This window comes from Podarcis filfolensis (genome assembly GCF_964270895.1).
Source record: "Podarcis filfolensis genome assembly, chromosome: 3".
In the NCBI taxonomy this organism is placed as follows: domain Eukaryota; kingdom Metazoa; phylum Chordata; class Lepidosauria; order Squamata; family Lacertidae; genus Podarcis; species Podarcis filfolensis.
The window spans coordinates 1,407,646-1,435,417 of NC_139606.1; the positions used below are offsets into that span (position 1 = coordinate 1,407,646).

The 27,772-nt window shown below is 43.6% G+C and overlaps 1 protein-coding gene across 21 annotated transcripts in view; it reads left to right on the forward strand.

Annotated features, from left to right (window-relative positions):
• The window catches only part of ADGRF5 (adhesion G protein-coupled receptor F5), a 51,712-nt gene extending 24,293 nt beyond the window's left edge, over nucleotides 1–27,419 (forward strand). For 9 of the 21 annotated variants that reach the window (XM_083606407.1, XM_083606408.1, XM_083606406.1 and 6 more), the window contains 15 exons: nucleotides 1,937–1,995; nucleotides 6,209–6,354; nucleotides 7,941–8,144; nucleotides 9,509–9,724; nucleotides 11,312–11,476; nucleotides 11,662–11,871; nucleotides 12,227–12,445; nucleotides 13,195–13,353; nucleotides 13,871–14,064; nucleotides 16,698–16,874; nucleotides 18,033–19,394; nucleotides 20,511–20,552; nucleotides 20,648–20,707; nucleotides 24,169–24,253; nucleotides 25,581–27,419. In XM_083606407.1, the coding sequence (XP_083462533.1) occupies nucleotides 1,937–1,995; nucleotides 6,209–6,354; nucleotides 7,941–8,144; nucleotides 9,509–9,724; nucleotides 11,312–11,476; nucleotides 11,662–11,871; nucleotides 12,227–12,445; nucleotides 13,195–13,353; nucleotides 13,871–14,064; nucleotides 16,698–16,874; nucleotides 18,033–19,394; nucleotides 20,511–20,552; nucleotides 20,648–20,707; nucleotides 24,169–24,253; nucleotides 25,581–25,663 (3,381 nt within the window). In that variant the 3' untranslated portion in view covers nucleotides 25,664–27,419. The remainder of the gene's footprint in view (nucleotides 1–1,936; nucleotides 1,996–6,208; nucleotides 6,355–7,940; nucleotides 8,145–9,508; nucleotides 9,725–11,311; nucleotides 11,477–11,661; nucleotides 11,872–12,226; nucleotides 12,446–13,194; nucleotides 13,354–13,870; nucleotides 14,065–16,697; nucleotides 16,875–18,032; nucleotides 19,395–20,510; nucleotides 20,553–20,647; nucleotides 20,708–24,168; nucleotides 24,254–25,580) is intronic. The other 12 variants (XM_083606389.1, XM_083606403.1, XM_083606391.1 and 9 more) reach the window with 2 other exon arrangements.
• Nucleotides 27,420–27,772: the final 353 nt, after the last annotated feature.

A 27,772-nucleotide genomic window follows, 5' to 3' on the forward strand; every position in this document is an offset into this window, starting at 1 on the left:
ATAACTAAGGAGATAGTACAAGAATACTTGGCTAGTCTGGATGTATTCAAGTCTCCAGGGCCAGATGAACTGCATCCAAGAGTATTAAAAGAACTGGCAGATGTGATTTCAGAACCACTGGCAGTCATCTTTGAGAATTCCTGGAGAACAGGCGAAGTCCCGGCAGACTGGAGGAGGGCAAATGTTGTCCCTATTTTCAAAAAGGGGAAAAGAGAGGACCCAAATAATTACTGCCCAGTCAGTCTGACATCAATACCAGGGAAGATTCTGGAGCAGATCATTAAGCAAACAGTCTGTGAGCACCTAGAAAGGAATGCTGTGATCACCAATAGTCAGCATGGATTTCTGAAAAATAAGTCATGTCAGACTAACCTGATCTCGTTTTTTGACAGAATTACAAGCCTGGTAGATGAAGAGAACGCAGTGGATGTAGCCTACCTTGATTTCAGCAAGGCATTTGACAAGGTGCTCCATGATATTCTTGTAAAGAAGCTGGTAAAATGCGGTCTTGACTATGCTACCACTCAGTGGATTTGTAACTGGCTGACTGACCGAACCCAAAGGGTGCTCATCAATGGTTCCTCTTCATCCTGGAGAAGGGTGACTAGTGGGGTGCCACAGGGTTCTGTCTTGGGCCCGGTCTTATTCAACATCTTTATCAACGACTTGGATGATGGACTCAAGGGCATCCTGATCAAATTTGCAGATGACACCAAACTGGGAGGGGTGGGTAACACCCCAGAGGACAGGATCACACTTCAAAACGACCTTGACAGATTAGAGAACTGGGCCAAAACAAACAAGATGAATTTTAACAGGGAGAAATGTAAAATATTGCACTTGGGCAAAAAAAATGAGAGGCACAAATACAAGATGGGTGACACCTGGCTTGAGAGCAGTACATGTGAAAAGGATCTAGGAGTCTTGGTTGACCACAAACTTGACATGAGCCAACAGTGTGACGCGGCAGCTAAAAAAGCCAATGCAATTCTGGGCTGCATCAATAGGAGTATAGCATCTAGATCAAGGGAAGTAATAGTGCCACTGTATTCTGCTCTGGTCAGACCTCACCTGGAGTACTGTGTCCAGTTCTGGGCACCACAGTTCAAGAAGGACACTGACCAACTGGAACGTGTCCAGAGGAGGGCAACCAAAATGGTCAAAGGCCTGGAAACGATGCCTTATGAGGAACGGCTAAGGGAGCTGGGCATGTTTAGCCTGCAGAAGAGGAGGTTAAGGGGTGATATGATAGCCATGTTCAAATATATAAAAGGATGTCAAATAGAGGAAGGAGAAAGGTTGTTTTCTGCTGCTCCAGAGAAGCGGACACGGAGCAATGGATCCAAACTACAAGAAAGAAGATTCCACCTAAACATTAGGAAGAACTTCCTGACAGTAAGAGCTGTTTGACAGTGGAATTTGCTGCCAAGGAGTGTGGTGGAGTCTCCTTCTTTGGAGGTCTTTAAGCAGAGGCTTGACAACCATATGTCAGGAGTGCTCTGATGGTATTTCCTGCTTGGCAGGGGGTTGGACTCGATGGCCCTTGTGGTCTCTTCCAGCTCTATGATTCTATGATTCTAACTATTGAGCCCCCAATATACTCCTGATGGTGACATTTGGATCCTGATACGGCCTGGCGGCCTTGCCAATTTGGAAATGATTTACTTAAGAAAGAGATTCTAATTGCAGAAGCTCAGTGGAAGTATTTTTAATCTTTAATGGATCATTTCCAAATTGGGTGCAGGGGGGCCATCCATTAATAAAATTAATAAAATCAGTAACAGAGTAATAAAGTAATGTAACAGATTCATTTCATTTTACGCATGAAGTAGGCATGTTCACAGTCTACTAGGTGAAATAAAACAGTCCAATTTCCTATGAGGTTTTAATTGTCTCATAAAGATGTCATAATTTATATTGTTGGTTTTTTTTCCAGTTTACCAAGGGATACAAATCATTGCCAGGCTTCAGAAGTGTAAAAGTTGCAGGATTCAGGTATTGAAAACATTCACCTTCTTTCCCTTTGCACTCACTTGGATTACAGGAGAAAATAAAAAAAATGCTTTGATCTTTGTACATTAGTCACATTATTGAATTTAAACATTTTAGAAAAGCACTTCCGAGAAAGAAGTGCAATTTGGAATGGGCTTCCTCGGAAGGTGGTGGACTCACTGGAGGTTTCAAAGCAGAGCCTGGATGGCCATCTGTCACAGAAGCTTGAGCTGAGATTTCTCAGTTGGGGGGACTTGGACTAGATGCCCTCAAGGTCCCTTTGAACTCGACAATTCTATGATTCTGTGGCTGTGTGGCCATTCCAAGTGCTGCCCATCTGCAAAGAGCCCGACACCCTGCAAGTGACCACAGGGCTTTCATAAAGGATTCCCTCTGGACACCTTGTTAATTTTAAAAGGTAGGCGCAGCACACACAAACACATGCCTGCTCCCACCACGTGTTTCTTGACCCCCTTCCCCTTTTGGGAAGGAGGCACCTTTGTTTTGCCTCCACCCCTCTCAAGCAGTTGACATTAAGGGGGGCTTTACACTCTGTTTATTGTTATGCTCACTGCATTTCCAGTGCTTACTTTTAAAACCATGTTAATACAATGTTATCCAAAATGCAAATGAATCCTGCACTTTGTTATGAAATTCTGCTCTTGGATGTGCTGTTCATCATGCCAGTTTCACACCGAATGGAGTCCTGCTTGGTCTCCAGCCACAGCGTGAACACCTTTGCATGTAGGTGCAAAGCCAAAGCAAAACATAATATTTATTTGAGTGTAAAATAACCTCAGCACCTACAAATTTTATTCCACATCCTGCTTAGCATGAGGTTGGGATGCCAGAGCCTAATTAAAATAGCTTTTGGCAGGGGCTGCAACTTGCCCATCATCAGTATCAATACAAAAATCTGAATATTCACTAGCATTTAAAATAGGATAGGGGCAATTTTATTTCTGTTTTAAAGCCTTTTATGTTTTTAATATTTAATATTTAATATTTCCTCTCCATTGGCCAGGTAGATAAGGTGACAAAGAAGCTGTAGCTGAAACTAGTTTCTCCTTTTCCTTCCCAATATCTATAAAAATATTTTTAAAATGTTAAAAACATCATGAAATTTTTCATTATTTATTACATAGAATCATAGAATTATAGAGTTGGAAGGGACCTGAGGGTCATCTAGTTCAACCCCCTGCATTGCATCAGTTCTGCCTTCTCTCTGTCACTCAATAGTATTTCTCTAAACAAAAACAAAAAATTTTTTTTCCCTTCCAGTAGCACCTTAAAGACCAACTAAGTTAGTTCTTGGTATGAGCTTTCGTGTGCATGCACACTTCTTATCTGAAGAAGTGTGCATGCACACGAAAGCTCATACCAAGAACTAACTTAGTTGGTCTTTAAGGTGCTACTGGAAGGAAAAAAATTTTTGTTTTTGTTTTGACTATGGCAGACCAACACGGCTACCTATCTGTAACTAGTATTTCTCTGTCTTCTCCATTCAGAGGACCTGCCACTTGCTTGCTCTTCCTCTTGCTTCAAGCATAGCCAAAGAAACCTTTTAAAAATTGTTTTTAACCTCTCTTGCAAGCCTGAGTTCATCCTTAGCTGGACCCAGCTAACCTGCTCCTTGCAACTGTTTGCTACTCCTTTGTGATTTCCCCTTTCTTCTATTTCTTATACATGCCCTTCTTACATCTCAGCTCATCTGTAAGCTCCTTAGATGCCTCCCACTTTTCTTTCTTGTTGGTATTGTCTGCATTTGGGCCTTCAATATTTCTCCTTTAAGAAACTCCCATCGATCTTGGACTCCCTTCTTTTTGAGTATTTCTGACCATATAATAATAATAATAATAATAATAATAATAATAATAATAATAATAATTTATTTATACCCCGCCCATCTGGCTGGGTTTCCCCAGCCACTCTGGGCAGCTTCCAACCAAATATTAAAAACAATACAGAATCAAACATTAAAAACTTCCCTAAACAGGGCTGCCTTTAGTTGTCTTTTAAAAGTAAAATAGTTGCTTATTGCCTTGACCTCTGCTGGGAGGCCGTTCCACAGGGCAGGCGCCACTACCGAGAAGGCCCTCTGCCCGGTTCCCTGTAACCTCACTTCTTGCAATGAGAAGACCCTTGGGGTCGAACGATGGGGGTGGAGATGCTCCTTCTGATATACAGGATTGAGGCCGTTTAGGGCTTTAAAGGTCAGCACCAACACTTTGTTTTTTTTAATAATATTTTTTATTCATTTTCCAATACAAAATTATATAATCCATACATCTTAATTACATCCCATTTCTCTTTTTTGACTTCCCTCAACTTGTCTGAAGCTCCTTCATAATTTTACTTCTTCCACATTTCTAACTTATGCTTATATTATTGTTATATATTAAACCCTATTTTTAGTAGTATTCTAACATTTTCCTCACAGAGCTTCATTAAAACTTACAAACGTTATCTGATTATCACTTAATTTTTGCATATACTCTATAAATTTCTTCCAATCTTCTGTAAATCTCTGATCTCGTCGATTTCGGATCCTTCCAGTCAGTCTATCAAGTTCTGCATAGTCCATCATTTTCATTCTCCATTCTTCTATTGTAGGTAGCTCCTCTTGTTTCCATTTCAGGGCCATCAGTATTCTTGCTGCTGTCACTGCATATGAAAATAACTTCTTTTCTTTCTTATTTATCTCATTACCTGTAATGCCTAGTAAAAACGCTTCTGGTTTTTTAACAAATGTATATTTCAACATTTTCTTCAATTCATTATATATCATTTCCCAAAAGCTTTTAACTTTCTTACATTCCCACCACATATGATGGAATGTACCTTCCTTTTCTTTACATTTCCAACATTTGTTACTTATCTTATATATCCTTGCTAATTTCACCGGTGTTACATACCATCGATACATCATTTTCATCACATTTTCTCAGCACCAACACTTTGAATTGTGCCCAGAAATGTACTGGGAGCCAATGTAGCTCTTACAGGACCGGTGTTATGTGGTCTCGGCGACCACTCCCAGTCACCAGTCTAGCTGCTGCATTTTGGATTAATTGCAGTTTCCGAGTCACCTTCAAAGGTAGCCCCACGTAGAGTGCATTGCAGTAGTCCAAGCGGGAGATAACTAGAGCATGCACCACTCTGGCGAGACAGTCTGCGGGCAGGGAGGGTCTCAGCCTGCGTATCATGGGATCTCTCATACAGCGATGCTTAAGCTTTTAGAAATTGGCCCTCTTAAAGTTCAGAGTGCATGTCCAACTACACTCACTGTTCTCTCTTTTTTTAAAAAATAATATTTATTCAAGATTTTAAAAGTTACAATAAGAAAAAAGATTTTTTTTAAAAAAAGACAGAAAAAAATACAAACATCAAGAAAAAGGAAAAAGAAACAAATCAAACCTTTACATAACTTTCTTCCTTTACTTATTTCCTTGACCTCCTCACACCTCCCTTTTTTGTATTCTAATTTAAATTGTTGTTTCAGCAAATCCTTCCTGCCTAATTTTTTATCTTAATAAACTCACCCCACGTCACTTCGGAACCCCCGAAAAGGGGTTTCCCTGTGAGTAGGGGGGTGCTCTTGGTGTGAGCCGAATCCCACGTTCCCAGGCTTCCTCCGCCTGGGATTTTTAGAGGGTCTCCGCCTTCGCCACGGCGGCAAGACCCGATTTTAGCGGAGCGGGTTCCTCTGAATCAGAGGAATTCCGCCATTGCCGATGGCGCTGACCCGGAAGTCCCCTACACTCACTGTTCTCTTGCCTATGTAACATGAAACCCAAGAGGACAGGATCACTTCCTCCCAAGTTTCTGAGTTCTTCCACTTGGTCAATTGGTTCCTCCCTATCGGTGAGGATCAGGTCCAAGATAGATGATCCCCTTGTTGCTTCTTCCACCTTCTGAGAAATGAAATTGTCAGCGAGGCAATGAAGGAATTTTTTGTCCTTTCATTCTTGGCAGAGTTTGAGTTCCAACAGATATTTGGGTAGTTTTAGTCTCCCATGACTACTATGTCTCTTCTTTTTCGAAAGCTGGTAATCTGCTCTAGGAAGGCATAATCTAAGTCTTCAGTCTGGCTTGGCGTTCTATAGCAGACCCCAACAGTAAGGTCACTGTTGTTTTCCCTCTCTTATCTTACAATTTATACCCATATACTAATAATGAATCTGAAATAATCAGGTATGATATCCTTTTTGCATAGACCTGGAAGCATCATGGTTCAATATGAATTGACATCAGCAGTGAATATGCCGCCTGAAAGTGCAAATACAGATGCAGCTGAAGCCTTAGATCGTTCCTACAAGATTGTGCCCACATCATTTGAGGTGTCTTCAATGGAAGTGCATGGTAATGTCAAAAGCCTGCTTATTGAGATGTATATTATCATTTTAATGGTAGAAATGCCATTTTTCTCCCACAATGAATACACATATAAAACACCCTCCAGACCACCCCATTTTGATTATGGAGAGAGAAGCTGAGCCCCCTCGCACTCTGCCTTTAAAGCACATTCAAAGCACATTCTCTCCCTCAAAGACTTTTGATCCCTGCAGTCTGCTAAAGAGTTGCTGGTAACTGTAGCACCCTGAGGAGGAAGCTGCAGAGCCCAGAATCATCTGAGGGGAAAGTGTGTTTTAAAGTTACAGCATGTGCACAGCCTGTGTCCCGGGTGCTCAGCAGCCTCTGGGCGTGCTGCAGGGTGTCTTCGGAACTTTTTGGTGGAAGCTTCATGTTCTGGTTTCACAGAGCTCTCCAAATAGTTTTATGCAAGGAACTTGTCGTTCTGTTGTGTGTGCAGACAGATGCACCTTCCCAATATACGTGTATGAATACATCTGCATTCCAAGGGGAAGAGTTTAACCTTGCTAGGCCAGAAGGATCGTGCCATCTAAAGCTCTGTGTACTCTGCACCATGGCTTCTGGCTGTGGAAGGGGTCTTCCCTGAATCCACACAACAGTAAGAATCAAGTCAAATCTACCTGTCTTTGGTGGACGGGTTTTTAATAGTCATTAGTCAATGGGACGCGGGTGGCGCTGTGGGTTAAACCACTGAGTCTAGGGCTTGCCGATCAGAAGGTTGGCGCTTCGAATCCCCATGACGGGGTGAGCTCCCGTTGCTCAGTCCCTGCTCCTGCCAACCAAGCAGTTCGAAAGCATGTCAAAGTGCAAGTAGATAAATAGGTACTGCTCTGGCGGGAAGGTAAACAGCGTTTTGGTGCGCTGCTCTGGTTCGCCAGAAGCGGCTTAGTTATGCTGGCCACATGACCCAGAAGTTGTGCGCCGGCTCCCTTGGCCAATAAAGCGAAATGAGCGCCGCAACCCCAGAGTCAGTCACGACTGGACCTAATGGTCAGGGGTCCCCTTACCTTTACCTAGTCAATGGGTATTAACTGCTGATGTGGGAAAAGCAGGGCTCTAGGTGCTGGTGGAAGAAGGGATAAACTCAGCTTCCTGTCAAAGAGCAATGTTGCCAGCATCATACATGGTTGTCAATATATCACATCAGGAATATGTATTTGGGTTGCAATCGCAGCTGATGCTCTGCCAGTGAAAATTGGGAACAGAGATTCCTCATTTGCCCTGGAAGGTGGGAAGCACACCTGCCCATTGGTGCTGCCTTCATTCTAAACATGGAGAGTTTAAACCCACTCAGCTAAAGGCCATTGGTCACTTTGGAAAATCCCACTTATAAAACTCCATGACAGGAAAGCAAGACATGTTCACTTTTGCTGCAACCACCCTTGGTCAAGGCCTTGTCTAGACTCTGCAAACTACCGTAATTTTCCAAAGCTTTCCTGGGTGCATTCAGAACAACAGCAAGTGAAACTGTGAAATGAATAGTTGATGCATTAGGTGAGTGGCACTCTGTATATGTAGCAAGAAATAAAGCTTTCTTTTCGTTGGTTTTGAGAACTTCTCTTTTTGCCTTGCAGGTGGAACAAACATCTCCATTTCTCCTGACAACATTTTTGAGGGTGATACTGTAACAATGACATGCGAGTCAAATTCTTCTTCGGGGGCAACCTGGCACTTCCCAGAAACTTTTAGCCGTGGCAGGGAGCTTCTTAAAAATGACACTATAGATGGAAAGTCAACATCAACACTGAAAATTACAAACATTAAATTGGAAGATGCCGGTAATTCTAAATAGAAAAGTATTTAAGTCAAGAGTGTAAGAATTGCTATACTGAGTCAGACCTAGGCTTTACAGTCACCTCCTACCAAAGTGAGGACAGGGGAAATAGTCTGTCACTAGGGAACATGGGGAACAAATACAGATTATTACTCTCTGTAAGACAATACTCCAAAGAATAAAACCGCATCAAGCAAACACTGCAATATTCTGCATCAAACAAGGCTGGGAGTGAATTGGGTGGTCTGCAGTGACCATCATATTCAACAACAATGACCACCATATTCTAAGATTGTAACATACAGAGTGACATGCAATGGAAACCTAGATTCAGAGAAGGGATGCAGCCGTGACTAGGGCGCCACAGCTTTCTCTGTGTCTTGTTAAATCAATTCTGCAGATGTTCTTGCCCTTCCCAAGAGTCATGCACTTCTAGTTGTCTGACCATAAAATAGGTGTGTCCCCTGGGGTCTCAGGTGTACCAGGAGGGGTCATGCGACCTGATTATCATGATTAGTTAATGTTTCTTTAGTGAGTTGGCAATATTTATGTTACCTATAATCTCCATTCTGTGGAAGGAACTGTGGGCTTTTTGCTGGTTAACTCATGCAGATACAGGAAATCCAGAGCTTGAACATCTTCCACAGATGGCTACCCAGCCTTGGCTTGAAAATCTCCAGCAAGGGAGAGTCAGCCACCCTCCAGGCAGAGGCAGCTCATGCCCATTGCACCTGTGCCAAAACTGCACATAGTCAAAACACATCGAGTGCCATGGGGGTATGTGGCCAAAGTCCCCCCCCCCCCCCGAGGCCTGTCCCCTTTTAATTATTTTATTTTATTTTATTTTGCCAAGCGCATGAAGCTGGATAGGCACAAGGTAAATGTGAGTATGTTGCGGTCTTACTGTATAAGAAATAGAAGAAGTAATAAAAATTGGATTTAAAATGTAGCATCTAGCACAGCACATTACAATTGTGCAACAAGCAGAAAAACCCTTAAATGGTCTACCAAGACCACCAGCCATTTTCACTGAGAGCCGCTGGTCTATCTCCTCCATAAAGGAAAACGCCCAGAACGGAAGGCAGTTCTCCAGAGCAGACCAGACCAGAGCAGAAGAGAGAGGAACCAAAGCTTGGAAACCATTAATGCAGCCTAAAATTGCCCTTTCGGGGGAGCTGCTCCACACACAAAACGGCTGGTTCCTTTGCACATTCAGTTCCTTTGCACATTCAGATCAGCGATGTAAATGTAAAGGTTTTGCCACTCATTTAATGCTTTGATTCAATTGAGTTAATTTTATCATGGAGATGAGACAAGCTGGAAGGTTGCTTTATGGAGCTAAATACCAGATTTTTGTCTTTTTTGCAGGTTATTACCGTTGCAGCTTTATGGAATGGATTAATAATGTGTCAGTCATACATGTTGCTGGGACTAATATAACAGTCTCTCCAATCAAAATTGTGCCCTCAGAGGATGTTGTGATTGTATGCAATGGTGACACTAAAGAACTGAGTTGCTGCACAGACAGAGATATGCAGTTCTTCACTTATTACTGGAAAATAAATGGAGCAATAAATATTTCAGGTATGAAGTGCAAGAATCTCTCTTGGCTCCTAAGTGTGCCTAAAACGTTTTCTTTGCCCAACTCCACACATGCATCTCTCTCACAGCATTTGCAAAGCACATGGAGACCTGTCAAGAGTCAGGCTCTTTCTCCTGCGCTGTCATTGCCGGCTCCACAGAGTGGTGAACCCCAGCAGTGGTGGACTTTGGGCTTTAAAATTCCAGCAGCACCCCCACCCTGGCCACTCACCTTCCATTGCTTGTCATTGTTGCTCCCAGTGCAGGCGAACTGGTCCTGTTCCCCTAAATCCGCCTCAGATTGCAGGCAGAGCCACAGCAGCCTCTGGAGTCAGCCAGGAGGGCCAAGGCGATGCTGCTGCCATTCCCTGCTGGTATCCCTTTGCCTCCTTCACAAGGAGAGGCCCTTCTTTTTCCTTGTGAGGAGGGTGGGGGGAGAGAAAACTGCAAGGGGGAGGGGGATTATTGATTTGTTTTTGTTCTTATTTTTACTATGTATTTTGTGTTTTCTATATTGTATTTTTATGTTGTGCTCTGCCCTGAGATCTACAGATGAAGGGCAGCTACAAATTTAATAAATAATAAAGATAATAACGGGGTGCGGGTGGCGCTGTGGGTAAAACCTCAGCGCCTAGGACTTGCCGATCGTCAGGTCGGCGGTTCGAATCCCCGCAGCGGGGTGCACTCCTGTCGTTGGGTCCCAGCGCCTGCCAACCTAGCAGTTCGAAAGCACCCCCGGGTGCAAGTAGATAAAAGGACCGCTTACCAGCGGGAAGGTAAACAGCGTTTCCGTGTGGTGCGCTGGCTTGCCAGATGCAGCTTGTCACGCTGGCCACGTGACCCGGAAGTGTCTTCGGACAGCGCTGGCCCCCGGCCTCTTAAGCGAGATGGGCGCACAACCCCAGAGTCGGACACAACTGGCCCGTACTGGCAGGGGTACCTTTACCTTTTTACCTTTAATGATAATAACACTTTGGTTTTGTAAGCATTCCTTGTGAGTCCTTGCAAAACACTTTGAGGGTTTTTGTTTGTTTGCTAGTGTATGCAAGAAATGACCACAAAGCGAACAGCTTTTGATGGGAACTGGGGGTGTTCATTCATTCCTAGTCACAAATTCCTGCTGCCTCTCCTTGTCTTCCAGTGGCTCAGTCAGTAGAGCAGGAGACTCTTAATCTCTGGGTTGTGGGTTTGAGGCCCACGTTGGGCAAAAGATTCCTGCATGGCAGGGGGTTGGTCCCTTCCAGCTCTACAGTTCTGTGATTCTAAGTTTGGTATCTTTGGCCTAGAGCAGCTTTGGATATGGCCGGGAGCAATTGTCTGGCATGTCCCTGAAAAGATCCTACTGGAATTAAACAGGCCGCTTTGGATAAGTTTGTAGGACATGTTAGACCCAAAGTCTCTACTGGGAGTAGGAGCTGATAACATACTGGCCAACTTCTAAATGGGGTTGACATCGTACTCTGACCACCCAGCAACCCTGACACTGAAGCAACTCTTCAGCTTTGCTTTGAGTCAAGGTATTGACCAGTTTTCAGCCTCAGTTGCAGGTAGTGCTTTGACCTGCTTCTAACTCATTTCCCTTCCTTGCAGGGACCACCACTGCCACTCACAACTGTACCACGTACCTCCTTCAGGCTAATGAATCTCAATGCCCAGCAGACAAGTCTGGAACCAAAACGGATTACACATGTGAGCTGAACACTACCAATGGTGCCCGCAAACACAAAGTTATCAGTGTTACATATTTTCGAGTGGGTAAGCATCTCTTTGGGAAGGACTTTTCTCCTTTGATTTCTTTGTTTGTGTGCTATTCTGATGTTTATGTTTCTTCTATTTTACCGTAAGCCATGTTGAGACAATGTGCAAAGTGGGAGAAAATCTCCCTAAATAAACAAAATAATGAACTCACAATCAAATCCCCAATGTTTATGTTTCACCAGCAAAGGTGAACATATCTTCTACAACAAGTGGCAAGGTCTCTGAGGGACAACATTTCTCTCTAAGCTGCAACAGTGATGTGAGCAACTTTGACAGCGTCACCTGGCAAATCCAAAGTGGAAGCTCTACTAAGCAGGTTGACAGCGTGTGGCAGAGCAGAAAGGGGGCAGTGTCTGTGCTGACTGTCGGCAGTGCTAATCTAGACTGGGCTGGTGAGTGAATTGCATCCCCACTGTCAGAACCAAAAACAAATAAAGCAATGAAAACCACCTTCACAATACAATTTCCACCATGTGTGTACCTGTATTGTGTTTAATAAATAATAATAATAATAATAATAATAATAATAATAATAATAATAATAATTTATACCCTGCCCATCTGGCTGGGTTTCCCCAACCACTCTGGGTGGCTCCCAACAGAGGACTAAAAACAGAATAAAACTTCAAACATTAAACTTCCCTAAATGCGCTGCTGTGGCTGCTGGTGCTAATTTAGACAGATCTTAGTTACTTGCTTGCTTGCTTGTGCTGTTGGCTAAAGAGCATCTGGTTTGATTGTTTTTAGGCAATTATACCTGCACCTTTTCCCAAAGATTTCTGAACAGCTCTGCACACATGCAAATCGACGTGTTTCCTTTGCCACTGAAAAAAGACATTATAAGAGATCCCATAAATGCATCCATCCCTTGTCCAGGGACTCAGGTTCTAAGGTGTTGTACAAGCAAGAGAGGAAATTACACCGTGAAGTTCTTTGTTCAACAATGGCCTCCCTTTGTTCAGGCAGGTAAGCAACCACTGGCTGGGTGGCAACCTGAATGGCAGTGGCGTGACAAAGGTCCGCTCTGGACAGAGGGGCCAGTGGACAACCAGAGGTTCTAGAGCTAGAATTATTTTAACGTTTTCTCTTCAGTCCAGACTTAACTTTTCAAGACAGTCAGTGAAGAGCTTAGACACCAACTTGCTCAGAGGTTTAATGTGGGTTTTGGGTTAACATAGAGCGGCTTTTCGTAGGGCAGAAAAACTTGTTGACCTACTGAATACCACTGGAAGGCAATGGGAAAACAGGAGGCGACAATAGCAGGCAGCAACTGCCTCCAGTTTTTTTGCATAGCAGCTTCTGAGCAGGAGTTTACCTGAGAAACGGAAACTTGGATTTTCAGCAGGAGCTCCCTTAAACCATCCTTCACTCAGCTCAGTGCTGATCCGTTTTGAGTTAGTGCCCTGCCTTGGGCACAGAAAGGACTAGTTAGAGCACATGCTATGTGTGCATGGGGGAGAAGGTAATTTTGTATTATTTTAAATGGATCACCTCAGCGTCACTTGTGCTCACACTGTCACCTTAGTTTTGCCCTGCACCATTCGAAAACGTAAATCAAGCCAATGGCTCTATTTATGTTTACAATATTTAGTGGCAGCTCCTCATTCCAAGCTCCCAAAGCAGTTCACAGAGAAAAAACAGTTACATTTCTGACACAAAAGTCAGCTCTTACTAACTCTACTTGCTGTCTGAATTTACCTCATTCTATACAAAAGCTTTTCCTACAGAAAGAAGAGGAAAAGGCTGCTATCAACACACAGTAAATTTCACAGAAGCTCACTGCAATTCTAGAGAGCACATTGTGCATTGTGAGTTCAGGAACCAAATTGATGGGCATGTTCAAAGTTCACCAATGGTCCTAAAACTTTTACCAGGTAAGGAGAAAATGTGGGCAATGGCATATGATATCTTTAGAGTTGCCATAGCCCAGTTATATTTGCAAATTGTGCAAAATGTTTACTAATGATGCAAATAAAGTATATTAATTTGGGCATTTTCTGTCAGTTAATTTTATTTATTTACTGTATTCTATCCCACTCTTCAGACAAGTATTGTCTCTCAAAGTGTCTCACATCAATAAAAATGGGAAAAGGAAGAGAGACACTTTGCATTTGTAGACGGCTGGTGTCCTTTCTTGGTATTAATTTTGTATTTCAACTGAACAAAAAAAGAAACAATAAATAAAAAGTGCAGAGGAAGGTATACTCTATTGCTACGTATATATGCAAATCTTATTATTATCCGTGTGTGTGTTTATTTGCAGCTTACTATATTTTGTATCAATGTGATCCAAATGTCCTTATACTTGTCCATACATTACACTTGTCTACACTGTATGGCGTCCTGATGTTTCAAGAGATAAAACAACGTCTCTTCTCCTTTCTTTCACAGCAAAGAAGGTAGCATGCAATTCTTCAGAGATTGGCACCGGAGAGGATGGAGCTGAGCTCACAAGGCCTTGCAGGAATGAGGCAAACCACCCTGTCAGAGGAAGCATCACCTATAAGTGCAAACATAATTTGTGGGAAATCGTGGGCAATAGCTGCCTAGCTGTCCCAGTGGACAACCTTCTCAGCTCTGCAGAGGTAAAAGCATCCCTTTGTCTGGAGCACAGGTTGCCTCCAGACTATTCAGAGAAATAGATTTTTAAAACTAAACATTATACACTGCAACAACTCAAATTAGCAGCCTTGTGCAAAACGAGTTGAGCACATATGTAAACAGAACATTGCTGGGCTATATCAGCAGGTTTAAGAGCTTTTAAAATGGTGACAGAGAGGTCACAAAGTATGAAGCATTCATTTGGAGGGAACACATAGGAGTAGAATAATAATAATAAAATAATAATAATAATAATAATAATAATAATAATAATAATAATAATAATAAAATATTATTTATTCTCTGCCCATCTGGCTGGGTTTCCCCAGCCACTCTAGGCAGCTCCCAACAGATTATTATTATTATTATTATTATTATTATTATTATTATTATTATTAAAGTGATAAAACATCAAACATTAAAAACTTCCCTAAACAGGGCTGCCTTCAGATGTCTTCTAAAAGTCCAATGGTTGTTTATTTCTTTGACATATGATGGGAAGGTGTTCCACAGGGTGGGAGCCACTACCGAGAAGGCCCTCTGCCTGGTTCCCTGTACCTTCGCTTCTCACAGTGAGGGAACCGCCAGAAGGTCCTCGGAGCTGGACCTCAGTGTCTGGGCTGAAAAATGGGGGTGGAGACGCTCCTTCAGGTATACAGGATTGAGGCCGTTTAGGGCTTTAAAGGTCAGCACCAACAGAATTGTGCTTGGAAATGTATGGGAGCCAATGTAGGTCTTTCAAGACCGGTGTTATATGGTGGCCGCTCCCAGTCACCAGTCTAGCTGCCGCATTCTGGATTAATTGTAGTTTCTGGGTCACCTTCAAAGGTAGCCCCACATAGAGCGCATTGCAGTAGTCCAAGCGGGAGATAACCAGAGCATGCGCCACTCTGGCCAGACAGTCTGCCACTCTTGCTGCCTCTGCCAACTGGCCTTGCTGCCATGCCCCCCACTGCCACCCTCCACGCTGCCTCTGCCACCTGCGGGGGAAGTGCCTTGGGGGCTTCTGCTGCCCGAGATGCCTCGGCTGGGCTGCCCTGTACCTCTGGCAGGATGAGTGCTTATTATTTTATTAGTAGTCCAACACATTTTGTCTCTGGTAAGCTTTCCTCAGGGGCTGATCTCGCTTATTTTTTTGTAAGCTCTTCAAAGACTTCAAGGGCTGTATATACTGGGTTATCTCCACTTTATGACAAATTGAAGACACCTGAGTGAGTTTGATTGCAAGTATATCATTTTGGGGTTTTGTGTAAGTCATAGCTGTCAACTTTTCCCTTTTCTTGTGAGGAATCCTATTCAGAATAAGGGAATTTCCTTTTAAAAAAGGGAAACGTTGACAGCTATGGTGTAGGTTCTTTAGAAGCTTTGCGCTGTCCCTTAAAACAGATGGTCTTTGAACAGCTTGCAAAGAAATAAGTGAGATAAGCCCAGGAACAGGTTTATTTATTTATATTATTAATATAATAATAAGCATCTATCCTTTCCCACATCTCCCATGACTGTTCAGTGGGGGGGGGGGGGAGCCAGAATCATGGGGGAGGGGATCTTTATTCCTTCGCTGCCATCACAGTCCCTGAGCTTCTGTGAGAACAGGGCGAAGGGCAGCCTCCAGCTCTGTCCGGGGCTCAGGGAGGAGAGTTTTTTGTGGGGCTGCTGCTCATGCATTGGAATGTGGGCTTTGTTTTGCTGTCGCAGCAGCCACACAACCTTGTCTGCATCAAAGTCCCAACCTGCTTTTTTTTTTGCATTGACCTGGGTTTTCCCTTTCAGCAGAAAATCTAGCAAGTTAAAAAGACCCCAGTGTCAATGACCAGTTTGTGGTATCTGAACAACCCACTTGCAATATTAACCCCCCTTCGGGAAGCCCCCAGAATGGCAATGGAGCAAACACATTAGGCAGCTGCATTAGCACTAAACTGCACACCTGATGTGATCTCCAGCTATGGATGTTATGGAAATGAATTTGGCACTGGGGCTGTATCTACTCTGACTGGTTTTAACATTATTAGAATGATATTAGATCTATCGTTCTAAAATGTCCCAGGGCATACTTAAAAATGGTTTATTTTCGTCAAAACACTTGCTCTGCAGCGCCCTCTGGTGTCACATTTTAATAACAAATTAAGAATGTTAAAAGCAACAAGTCATTTGTCCCTTTGCGTTATCACAACTCTTCCTTAACCTTTCCTAACATTACAAACACAAGTGTAGATGTGCCCCAAGTTGCATACTGCTGAATAGTGTTTCCACCTCTCTGTAGCAAGGCTCCCAGGGCATCCAAAGCTTTTCGAACAGAAATCCATTTTCCTCCCCCAGCTCCGTCCTATTTCATTGAACAAAGAAACACCAAAGAGAATCCCGGCCTGTTCAGTGTGTCTCTATCATAGCTGCTGAAGCCGTGGGAGCCAAACTAGGAAAAGTTGGTTGTGCCACAAGTGACGGTCACCTGGGAAATCAGGAAATTGCACTCTTGTGAAGCAAGATTCCCTTCTAGAATTAATTTCACAACATTCTGTGCCTCTTCCAGCTGGCTGAAGAGAATCTGTGGGCTTTCTATTTAATAACAAGCCTTAAGTGCAATTTACTCTGTGTTTAACACATTTAACTTTAATTCTAGTCTTTGGTGTCTAGTCCTGAGCAAAAGAAGAATTTGCCTGAATTCCTCAGCCACCTGAACCGTACCATCAAGCAACAGCAGCAAAGTATGAAAGCTGTTGCAAACCTGAAAGCTGTTGTGGAAATTTTGAATATGGTTTCAGTCGTGCCGGTAGCTGCTGAGCAGGAAACAATGGAAGTAAGTTACAGAAGACTTTGCAGAAGTTGAGAACTCCTTTCTTTTCATCTGCACTAGTTGGATATGCTTAGCCTCGAAAAGAGGAGACTGAGAGCCATCTTCAAATATCTAAAGGGCTGTCACATGGAAGATGACGCAAGCTTGTTTTCTCCTTCAGCTAGTTTTGTTATACATTTGAATTCATCCCAGAATTTCTGCCTGCTTCTCACCTTGCCCATCTTGCAAATTAAATGTTTGCATGAAAGTCATCTTAGTGGGCTGTGGCTGAACTGGCTATCTTTTGTCTGCTGACTCCCATTCAGGAGTTGAATAGACAGCTTGATTTATGCAAGGTTTGAGGGTGTTTCTCAGAGTGCCTTTAGGACATGTTTTGAGATGAGGCTGGTATCAGGTTTGTACCAAGGTCAAGGAAGGTTCGTGGTGGAGAATCTCATGTCATATTTCAGTTATGTCAAGCTTTTATTTCAATGCTATTAGTTAAACCATAGGAATAAGTTCAGATTCACACACCTATTCACAAGAGCATGACAGAGTAGATCAGGAAAGAAGAAAATGAGAAAGCATCAGGATCAATGTGGAAATATCAAGAGTTTGTTCCAATAATTCTTACAGAACTTAAATCAAGAACTATACTTTTCCTAAATAATAATGAGCAAACTGAGGCAAAGTTTCAGTTTCTACCATGAAACAAATACGTATGCAGGAACTCAGACTGTTCTACAGCACAGCCTCATGGCTTGCTGTGGATGTTATAGGTTGATTGACTGTTGGATATGACAGCATCACAATATGATAAAATCAGTATCTGTATCTAATAATGTATTTGAAATATGAGAGGAGCTTGAGCTTTCAACCATTTGACCTTTCAAATGGCTAGTGAAACTATCTATGGCCTTTAAAACGAGAGGGTGGGTGGCTGGGTTATTGTTTTGCTTGTTCTTATGTTATGTATTTTGGGATTTATATATTGTAAACTACCCTGTGAACTTTGAATGAAGGGTGATATATAAATTCAATAAATAATAATAATAATAATAATAATTTGAAAAGTTGGTAGGTGGATTAGTGTTAAATGAAAAGGGATTGGAATTTCTAATGCACACTGATAATTTTGTTACTGGACTTTAGTAATATCTCTTTATTCTCTTATTATTGCAGAATTTTTTATCCACAGTAGACACGGTTATCAGCAGTCCAACAAAAACTTGGAAGGATTTTGTGAATGGAACTTCTCAATTACTGGCTTCAGTGGAGCAATTTTCTGACTCCCTTCAACCTATTAACAATTCTATTCCTTCCATCAGCTATGACAACCTCCAGCTCAAAGGTGTGGTCATTGACAAAAGCAAGGTTTCAGACTACGACAAGAGCTTTACATTCTCCAAGCCCTCAGACCTCAGTGGTAGTGTGCTAATTAACGAAGCAAAAATTAAAACTGGAGACACCATCATCAGTGTGGCTTACTCATCTTTGGGGCCTATTATTCCACAGGATAAGAAGATGGATGAATTCATAGTAAATGGTTTGGTTATGACAACACTAATCAGTGCCAACAGCAGACTAAGCGAAGAGTTCAGGATCATTATGACATTTACGAAGGATAACAAGACCCTGAAAAATCCTCGATGTGTGTTTTGGAATTTCAGCTTCTCAGAAGATGGTGGAGGTTGGGACGTTACTGGCTGTGAAACCACAGAGAATGGGGACAATGTCACTTGCTCCTGTAATCACTTGACTTCATTCTCCATTTTGATGTCTCCCGGTCACGATCCATGGGACACGTTGGATTACATGTCTTACATTGGTGTGAGCATTTCTATATTGAGTCTGGTGGCCTGCATTGGCATAGAATTTGTCGTGTGGAAATCAGTGACCAAAGCAAGAATATCCTACATGCGCCATGTTTGCATACTGAACATAGTGATTTCTCTCCTGATTGCAGACGTCTGGTTCATTGTGGTAGCAGCAATGCATGACACAAACACGAAAATGGACCAGGCCTGGCTCTGCATAGCAGCAGCATTCTTTGTTCAGTTTTTCTACCTCTGTGTCTTCTTTTGGATGCTAACCTTGGGCCTCATGGTGTTCTACCACATAGTCTTTATCGTACATAATGCAAGCAAGACCATCATGAAAGCTCTTAGCTTCTGCTTGGGATACTTTTGCCCACTAGCTATATCTGCTATCACCGTAAGCAGCACCCACCCACATTACACAAGAAAAAAGGTCTGTTTACTCAACTGGGATGAGAGTAGAGCTCTCTTGGCCTTAGTCATTCCTGCCATGATCATTGTCGCTGTCAATGTGATTGTTACCATTGTGGTCATAGCAAAAATGCAAAGACGTTCCATCGGCGAAAAATCAATAAATAAAGAAAAGAGCTCATTGTATCGCATCACCAAGTGTATCGGTGTTCTGACATCACTCTTAGGCCTCACCTGGTTATTTGGTCTTGCTACAGTTATCCCTGGAAGCCCTAGAGCATTCCACTACTTATTTACTCTTTTCAATGCTTTTCAGGTAAGTAGATAAAAGATACTAGCTGTTTGCTATGCTTAACTGATAAAAAAATATTGTCAACATTTCTTGGGACTCCTCAGTACCACTGTACACACGAGGAGGTGATTCATATACTTACTTTTCATGCGGTAAGAGTCTAGCGATGTCACTGAATTTGGACTTCTGTGCTAAGCCTGGCCCCGTTCTCCTCTTGCCCATCCTAAAGAGGAAATGGCTAAAATCTGGTGGAATACTGTGATAGTGAGCCGTTAACTGAACCTGGCCCTATCTTTGTTGCTCTATGTCTTAGACTGCTACCCCCCTTACCTTGCCCCCCCCATTCAGGAGTTTGAATAGACTGCTAGCAATGTAAGTGCAGATTAACACACTCCTGTTGACACAACCCAGGAGGAGTGAAGGGGCTGCAGTCTCCTTTCCTAGAGCCTGTGCCATCACATGACCTGTGACCCAGGCCTGTTTCTCCTGGACATATTCCTATTAAACTTACTATAAGTATATATTTCCTGACCTGAGAAATGCTGAGATCAAAGCACTGTAGTGCCAGCCCTGATCCTAAATTAACACTTGTGACTGTGAGTTCAAAGTCACCTCTAGATTGAATCCAGAATTGCATGTGGAGCAAATGTTTGTGAAAGATTCCTTGTTCCATTATATATGTGTTTGTTTGTTTTTGTTTGTTTAATATACTGCCCTATACCTGGGGAGGTCTCATTCCAGGATCAAATCAGAAACTGGAACTGACCCTGGAAAAATAGGGGTACTTGGAGGGTCTGTTATACTACAATTCTGATCCCACTTAACAGGGGCTAAGTCTCATTGAACTAAGTAGGAAACACATAGGATTGCAATGTGAGGTCTCTTCCCCCAGTATGTTGCTTGTCGACCTTTTGAAGCTTATTATCAGGATTAGTTTGTAATCCCCAGAATGTTATCCAAAACTTCTCGCTTATTTTTTCCTAGGCTCCATGTTTTCCCCCATACACTTTGGCAATCAGTGTTCAGAAATGCTGTTCTTTCTTTGGAATTACATTAGAGAGATCCTTTGGCCTTTAGATTCAGGCATCTAGGGTGCCGTTTTACAAATGTGTATAATATTAATATGAAAATATTTTGCAGGGATTATTCATTCTGCTGCTTGGAATCCTCTCAGATAGAACGGTAGGAAATGAATTTTAAAATATTAGAGCTTTATTTTATTATATTGAATTGCAGAGATTATTTGATATTGGCTTTCCTCTGTTTCAAATATGCAGGTATGGGAAGCTCTGTGGAAAAAGTGTTCCCTCTCCAGCTGGAGTTCACAACACACAAAGGTAGTATTATTTCCAGGAATAAATAGTGGGTTGGAGCCAAAGGTGCTCTTCTAAATGCAGAAGATATCCACTGCTAATGGAAGCACTGTTTTAAATCTTGCACTCTGCCTAATTTTTAATAGACTCTCTCTGATTTTAATCCCTCAACAATGAATGAGAAAACCTTTATTTTATCAACCTTTATAAAGAGTATGTGTTTGAAACTGTTCACAATAAGGAAAAGGGAGGGAATGAGGGAATGGAAAAAACATATCACCATCACCACCATCCTCATCAAACAGGATTTTGTAATGGACTGTCTTTCTTATGTTTAAGGCATAATGGTTTACAGCAGGGGCTGCCAACCTTTTTGAATCAGTGGCAACATTTGGATGGCTGCTGTGCAGGCATGGCATAACACACGATTAGAGAGAGTACTGTCATGGAGAAACTTTTCTCATAATTGTATTTCCATACTAAAAAAGCCTTGATCTGTTGAATTTCTGCCTGTCATACAGCTGCTAAAAGCATAAGAACCCAATTCCCCTGCCCCATGCTAACCCTAAACCAAAGGCTAGGCTACTATTCAGCATCCCTGAGTAAACATGCATGCCATTGCACTGTGAGTTACCTATATAGTGAATTCTTAATTTAGCTCCTGCATAGCAGGACCTAACAGACGCAGAAGACATCAAGAAGAGGTGGCAAGAATACACAGAGGAACTATACCAGAAATAAATGGATGGCTCGTACACCCCAGTTAGTGTGGTTGCTGACCTTGAGCCAGACATCCTGGAAAGTGAAGTCAAATGGGCCTTAGAAAGCACTGCAAATAACAAGGCCAGTGGAAGTGATGGTATTCCAGCTGAACTATTTTAAATTTTAAAAGATGATGCTGTTAAGGTGCTACACTCAATATGCCCACAAATTTGAAAAACTCAGCAGTGGCTAGAGGATTGGAGAAGATCAGTCTACATCCCAATCCCAAAGAAAGGCAGTGCCAAAGAATGCTCCAACTACCACACAATTGCACTCATTTCACACGCTAGCAAAGTTATGCTTAAAATTCTACAAGGTAGGCTCAAGCAGTATGTGGACCGAGAACTCCCAGAAGTGCAAGCTGGATTTCGAAGGGGCAGAGGAACCAGAGACCAAATTGCAAACATGCGCTGGATTATGGAGAAAGCTAGAGAGTTCCAGAAAGACATCTACTTCTGCTTCATTGACTATGCAAAAGCCTTTGACTGTGTTGACCACAGCTAACTATGGCAAGTTCTTAAAGAAATTGGAGTGCCTGATCACCTCCTGTCTCCTGAGAAATCTCCATGTGGGACAAGAAGAAACAATTAGAACTGGATATGGAACAACTGATTGGTTCAAAATTGGGAAAGGAGTATGACAACGCTGTATATTGTCTCCCTGCTTATTTAACTTATATGCAGAATTCATCATGCGAAAGGCTGGGATGGATGAATCCCAAGCCGGAATTAAGATTGCTGGAAGAAATATCAACAACCTCAGATATACAGATGACACAACCTTCATGGCAAAAAGTGAGAAGCAATTAAAGAACCTCTTAATGAGGGTAAAAGGGAGGAGCGCAAAATATGGTCTGAAGCTCAACATGAAAAAAACTAAGATCATGGCCACTGGTCCCATCATCTCCTGGCAAATAGAAGGGGAAGAAATGGAGGCAGTGAGACATTTTACTTTCTTGGGCTCCATGATCACTGCAGATGGTGACAGCAGCCACGAAATTAAGAGACGCCTGCTTCTTGGGAGGAAAGCAATGACAAACCTAGACAGCATCTTAAAAAGTAGAGACATCACCTTGCCAACAAAGGTCCGTATAGTTAAAGCTATGGTTTTCCCAGTAGTGATGTATGAAAGTGAGAGCTGGACCATAGAATCATAGAATCATAGAGCTGGAAGAGACCACAAGGGCCATCGAGTCCAACCCCCTGCCAAGCAGGAAACACCATCAGAGCACTCCTGACATATGGTTGTCAAGCCTCTGCTTAAAGACCTCCAAAGAAGGAGACTCCACCACACTCCTTGGCAGCAAATTCCAGCAAATTCCACTGTCGAACAGCTCTTACTGTCAGGACTCTCAAGGGACTCAAGGGACCATAAAGAAGGCTGATCGCCGAAGAATTGATGCTTTTGAATTATGGTGCTGGAGGAGACTCTTGAGAGTCCCATGGACTGCAAGAAGATCAAACCTGTCCATTCTTAAGGAAATCAGCCCTGAGTGCTCACTGGAAGGACAGATCGTGAAGCTGAGGCTCCAAGACTTTGGCCACCTCGTGAGAAGAGAAGACTCCCTGGAAAAGACCCTGATGCTGGGAAAGATGGAGGGCACAAGGAGAAGGGGACGACAGAGGACGAGATGGTTGGATAGTGTTTTCGAAGCTACCAGCATGAGTTTGACCAAACTGCGGGAGGCAGTGGGAGACAGGAGTGCCTGGTGTGCTCTGGTCCATGGGGTCACGAAGAGTCGGATACGACTAAACGACTAAACAACAACAAAGCAGGAGATGTGCCTTAGCATTTTTTGTATTTACATTTGTTGGGGGGTGGGGGAAGGGTGATTATTCAGCATTCATTCACACTTATTGTGTAGCAGTTCTTGCGGAAAATAACTCCTAGGGACTACCTGATCTCAGACAAACCCACCCCATGGAAGATGCATCCTAGCATCTAGGGGAAAGGAAGGGCAAACAATGTAGGGTCCAAGAACTTGGAAGTAAGACAAAAGCAGGAAGCGTTCACTACAGATGGGGAGAAATTAGCGGCTCTTGAGGACTCTTGAGCAACTTATCAATTGGAGCAGCCAATCTGTCTCATTTCACAGAAATTGCCTTGAAGAGGACCTGCAAGTTTTGTTTGATAACTTCCTAAGATTGCTAAATACTTAAAAGAAAGCTAGCAAGCTCAGAGTGGCCCTCCTCAGAGGCCTGAGCACCACGACACCTTTAAATGCCCTGTTGGCAGCCCCCAGTGTGCAGAGGGGGGGCTGCTTTCAGACAATGTTGGATCCTTTTTCTTTGGTTGTATAAAAAGCTCTGTGTGCAAATTCCTGTTTGTGTGCAGGGGCTGCATGTGACCAGGGCCCTTGGACTTTGTCAGGATACATATGCACCATGGGGAATAGTTAAAGGGAGGAACACAAAGTTTGGGGTGGGGCTAAAAGTGCAGCTGCCCTCCGTGGTCTATATGGTTCCGCCATACATACTCTGGTGCAAGGGACATGTTTGCTATCTCCAACACTTTTCTATCTGTGCTTATGGTTTGCACGAGGACTGTGCAAGGGCCCCCTGATTTGGTTCAGGGCTCAATTTGACAATCCTTAGTTTTAAGTTAGTTAACTTAGTTTTAAGTTTAGGTTTTCCACAAATGCCAGATTAAAGCTAAGACAAAATAAAGCCTGTCCTATAGAAAATGCTGCTTGCTCTTCACTAATATGTGCTTGTGTCTTACAGTCAACATCCCAAGGCATGTCAGCGCCTATGCTTTCCATCAGTTCTCCATTCTCAAAAACTTTAAACAACTGGTTTGGCAAAACAGGTACAGTATGTAATCAGCAACCAACTTCCTTGTACAATTTCAAATGTCCTTCTGCAAGTTGGGCCTTCAGATTCATGCCATTTCAAGGCACTGCAAGGCCAACTGCTGTGCTAAAACATCAACAAGCTAGATATGCCGTAGAAGCCAGATGCGCAAAGCATTGCTTGCTGGAAGTGATGCCCTGATGGCTCAGTTCATTATGAGGGGAAGGCGCTTTCCAAGCATGGTTACCATCAGCCTCCAAAAGCAGTTGGGGGCCTCTGCGATAACAGTGCCTAAAAGGCTGCACTTCAACAATGGAGACCCACGTACAACATTGTCTTGGATGGCCTTCAACAGCTCAGCCCAACCCCTCTTGCCAGAATAAGGGTGCAATCCAAACTCCCACCCTGAGGAAGGAGAGGGGGCCTGGGCTCTAAACAGACCCCGATGGCCGCATGAGCTTGAGTCTGGTCACAGATCAGGTCAAATGCTGCCACTCAACAGCAGCGAGACAGACTTGCAATCCAGCATATCCCAGGCTGGATCAGCGCCATCCTCTCTCTACTCCAAGACCCGCCCCCCCATTTCAGGGTCTTCCTGTGGCTGCGGGGACCCTGGCCCCATTCCAGAGCTGAGCAGAGGGACAGCTCTGCCTTAATCGAAGCCACCCTTCAGCCAGGCATAAGGTGGGAGTCTGCTGGAGGAGGCCCTGCCCAGCTAGTCCAGCATCCTATTACCATGTGGCCCACTAGATGCCTGTGGGAAACCAGGGAGCAAAACATGAGCCCAAGAGCAGCTCCCTCCCCTCCCATGGTTTCCAGCAAGTGGTGTGCAGGAGCATTGCTGTCTCCATCTGTGCAGGCAGAGCCGAGCCATCCTGGCTAGGGGGCCACTGATAGCCCCCTCCTCTGTGAATATGACTCTGGAGGATAGAAAGGGCAAAGCATACTGTACACGGCAAGGAAACCGATGGTGATTGCAGTACAATTGAATGTGGTTTATGCAGTGGCGTAGCGTGGGTTGTCAGCACCCGGGGCAAGGCAAGTAATTTGCGCCCCCTAACCCGTGGATTTGCGCCCCCTAACCCTAACCCCCAGATGTTGCGCCCGGTGCGGCCGGGCCCCCCCCTGCACCCCCCACGCTACGCCACTGGGTTTATTCCTGCACACTGTTCAAGCAGTAATGTTTAACTTTATGCTGTGTTCTCTTAAACAAGCAAAAAGAGCACTTTCTGGCAACAGCCAGCCACATTGACAGTGGCAGAGCAGGGGTTTGTGTGTGTGCTTTACATGTCCAATAATGAAACAACATTTTTTGAACATTACTTTGCCTTTGTGTCCTGCAGGAAAATATCAAGTCTCTTCTACAGAACCAGCATCTTCTTCAGCTTCTGAAAGCACTTCAAAGGCATATTCTTTGCTAAATTGAGAAGCTTGGAAGACCTCTGGGCTCTTTCTCCTGATGTGGCAATAAGCATGGAAATAATTGGTGAATAATGGAAGCATGGACTTTGTATAGGCTGTAAAGAACTGTGGCGTATTAGTTTAACAAAATATTTCTTCGATATACCATGCACTGTCTGGAAAGTTAATTATAATATCTGCTTGATGCTAGAAGAAATTCAGTGATGAGGGTCCCAACGCCGTAAGAAGCTGAATGCCGTCTTGTGCCAGAGCCCCGCTAATCCTGCAACACATGTTGTGTTTTCCCCAGCCCTGTTGCAGTCATTGGACCAGTAGATGTGCCAGAGCAACTGGGCACTCTGGCTTTCAGGGCAGAGTGAGAGATACAGCACAGCAAAGTAGGTATCCAGGCACCTCAAACTAGTTCCTTGCTGGATTGTAGCATTTCTGGGTGGGTTTGTTTTTTGTGCTTTTTGCAATGTTTGAAGCAGGACCACCCAAACTTTTCATACATAAAGGCACACCTGGAAAATCAGAAAAACTGTTGTGGGCCCTCCTACAAAATGGTGGTTGTGAGGGCCTTGCTAGTACAAAGCACAAGTAAATTGCTTAAGAAGCTAACACAGTTAAGTTTGAGCCAAACAATGCATTTGTTCTCACAAAGCACAATAAAATACCAACTTCACTGGAAGAAAACTGATGTTCAGATACGCATGTGCAAACACGGACACATCACAGACAAAGCCTAGCAATTTGCATTGCAACAGCCAATTGAAAAATGCGAAACATGTTCTGACTGAAATGAATTGGGCTGCTTTCAGCACTAAATGGCAGGCCCAAGGGGCTGATGTGCATCAGGACCCTCATATGTGGGGCATAATGTGTTTTCACCTTTTGCTCCCTGTTGGAGTCTCAGTCTGGATTGTAATTTGCACTACCATTAAGCCCCCCACCACCACAGAGTGTAGAGCCCCCTGCAGTGGTATTTTATGGAAAAGAAATCCCCCCTAGGCTCTGTGGCTTCCCCTCTTCCCCTCCCCAGCTCATCCCCTCTCTCCTCACTCCCTCCGGTTTCCAAAGGGGCGCCTGGCACTGCCCAAAGGCCACAGGTGCTGGGCAGCGCAGGCTTTGTCTCCTGAAGGCCGCTGGGGGGCTGTGCTTCCAGGAGCAGCCCAAGGCCGAGCAAAGCGTGGCAGGTGGACAGGAGAAGAAGAGTTTGGATTTGATATCCCGCTTTATCACTACCCGAAGGAGTCTCAAAGCGGCTAACATTCTCCTTTCCCTTCCTCCCCCACAACACACACTCTGTGAGGTGAGTGGGGCTGAGAGACTTCAAAGAAGTGTGACTGGCCCAAGGTCACCCAGCAGCTGCATGCGGAGGAGCGGAGACGCGAACCCGGTTCACCAGATTACGAGACTACCGCTCTTAACCACTACACCACACTGGCTTTGAGGCCTTGAGGGAGCGAGGGAGGGGATTCCTGTGGCGCCCACAAGGGCCGATGGGACACCAGGAGACAAGGCTATACTGACCTGCACAGGAAAGAGTGAAGTTGAATGAAGTAGGACTTCTGCTTAAGAAAGAGTACTAGGACTATCAAGTCAGTTGTGTAAACTGCCCTCTATAAAGCACTTTACTTTTATAGTAGAGAACAATTTCCAGTTATACACCTTGCTTTACTAAAATGAAGGGGAAATTTCTAATTTTTCTGTAAACATGTAAATATATATTTATTTATAGTCATACTTAATAAAAGGTGCTTGCACCATGTTTAAACAAACACCTTGCCCTCCATTAACCATTTCTTTTAAAACAGCAACTATAGATAGTTGCTGAATTGCTACTTGCCAGCTTTTGTTTCATGCCAGCAGTTTCCCCTTGAGGTACGCAGTTCACAGGAGACGCTGCTTCAGGTGGTTCCGTTCTACATGCCAGAACTGTCAGTTCCACAGATAAATTCAGAGACGGCTCTTAACTGGCACTAGACGAGACGGAGTAGGAGTCCAGAAAACATTATTATTCTACTCTGTATTCCTGGTCCAAACTGGAGGTGCACTGGAAACACTGTGTGACTTCTACCTCCTTGTGAACTTTTCTCATGCCAGAACGTCCAGGGCCTCCACGACAGCGTCT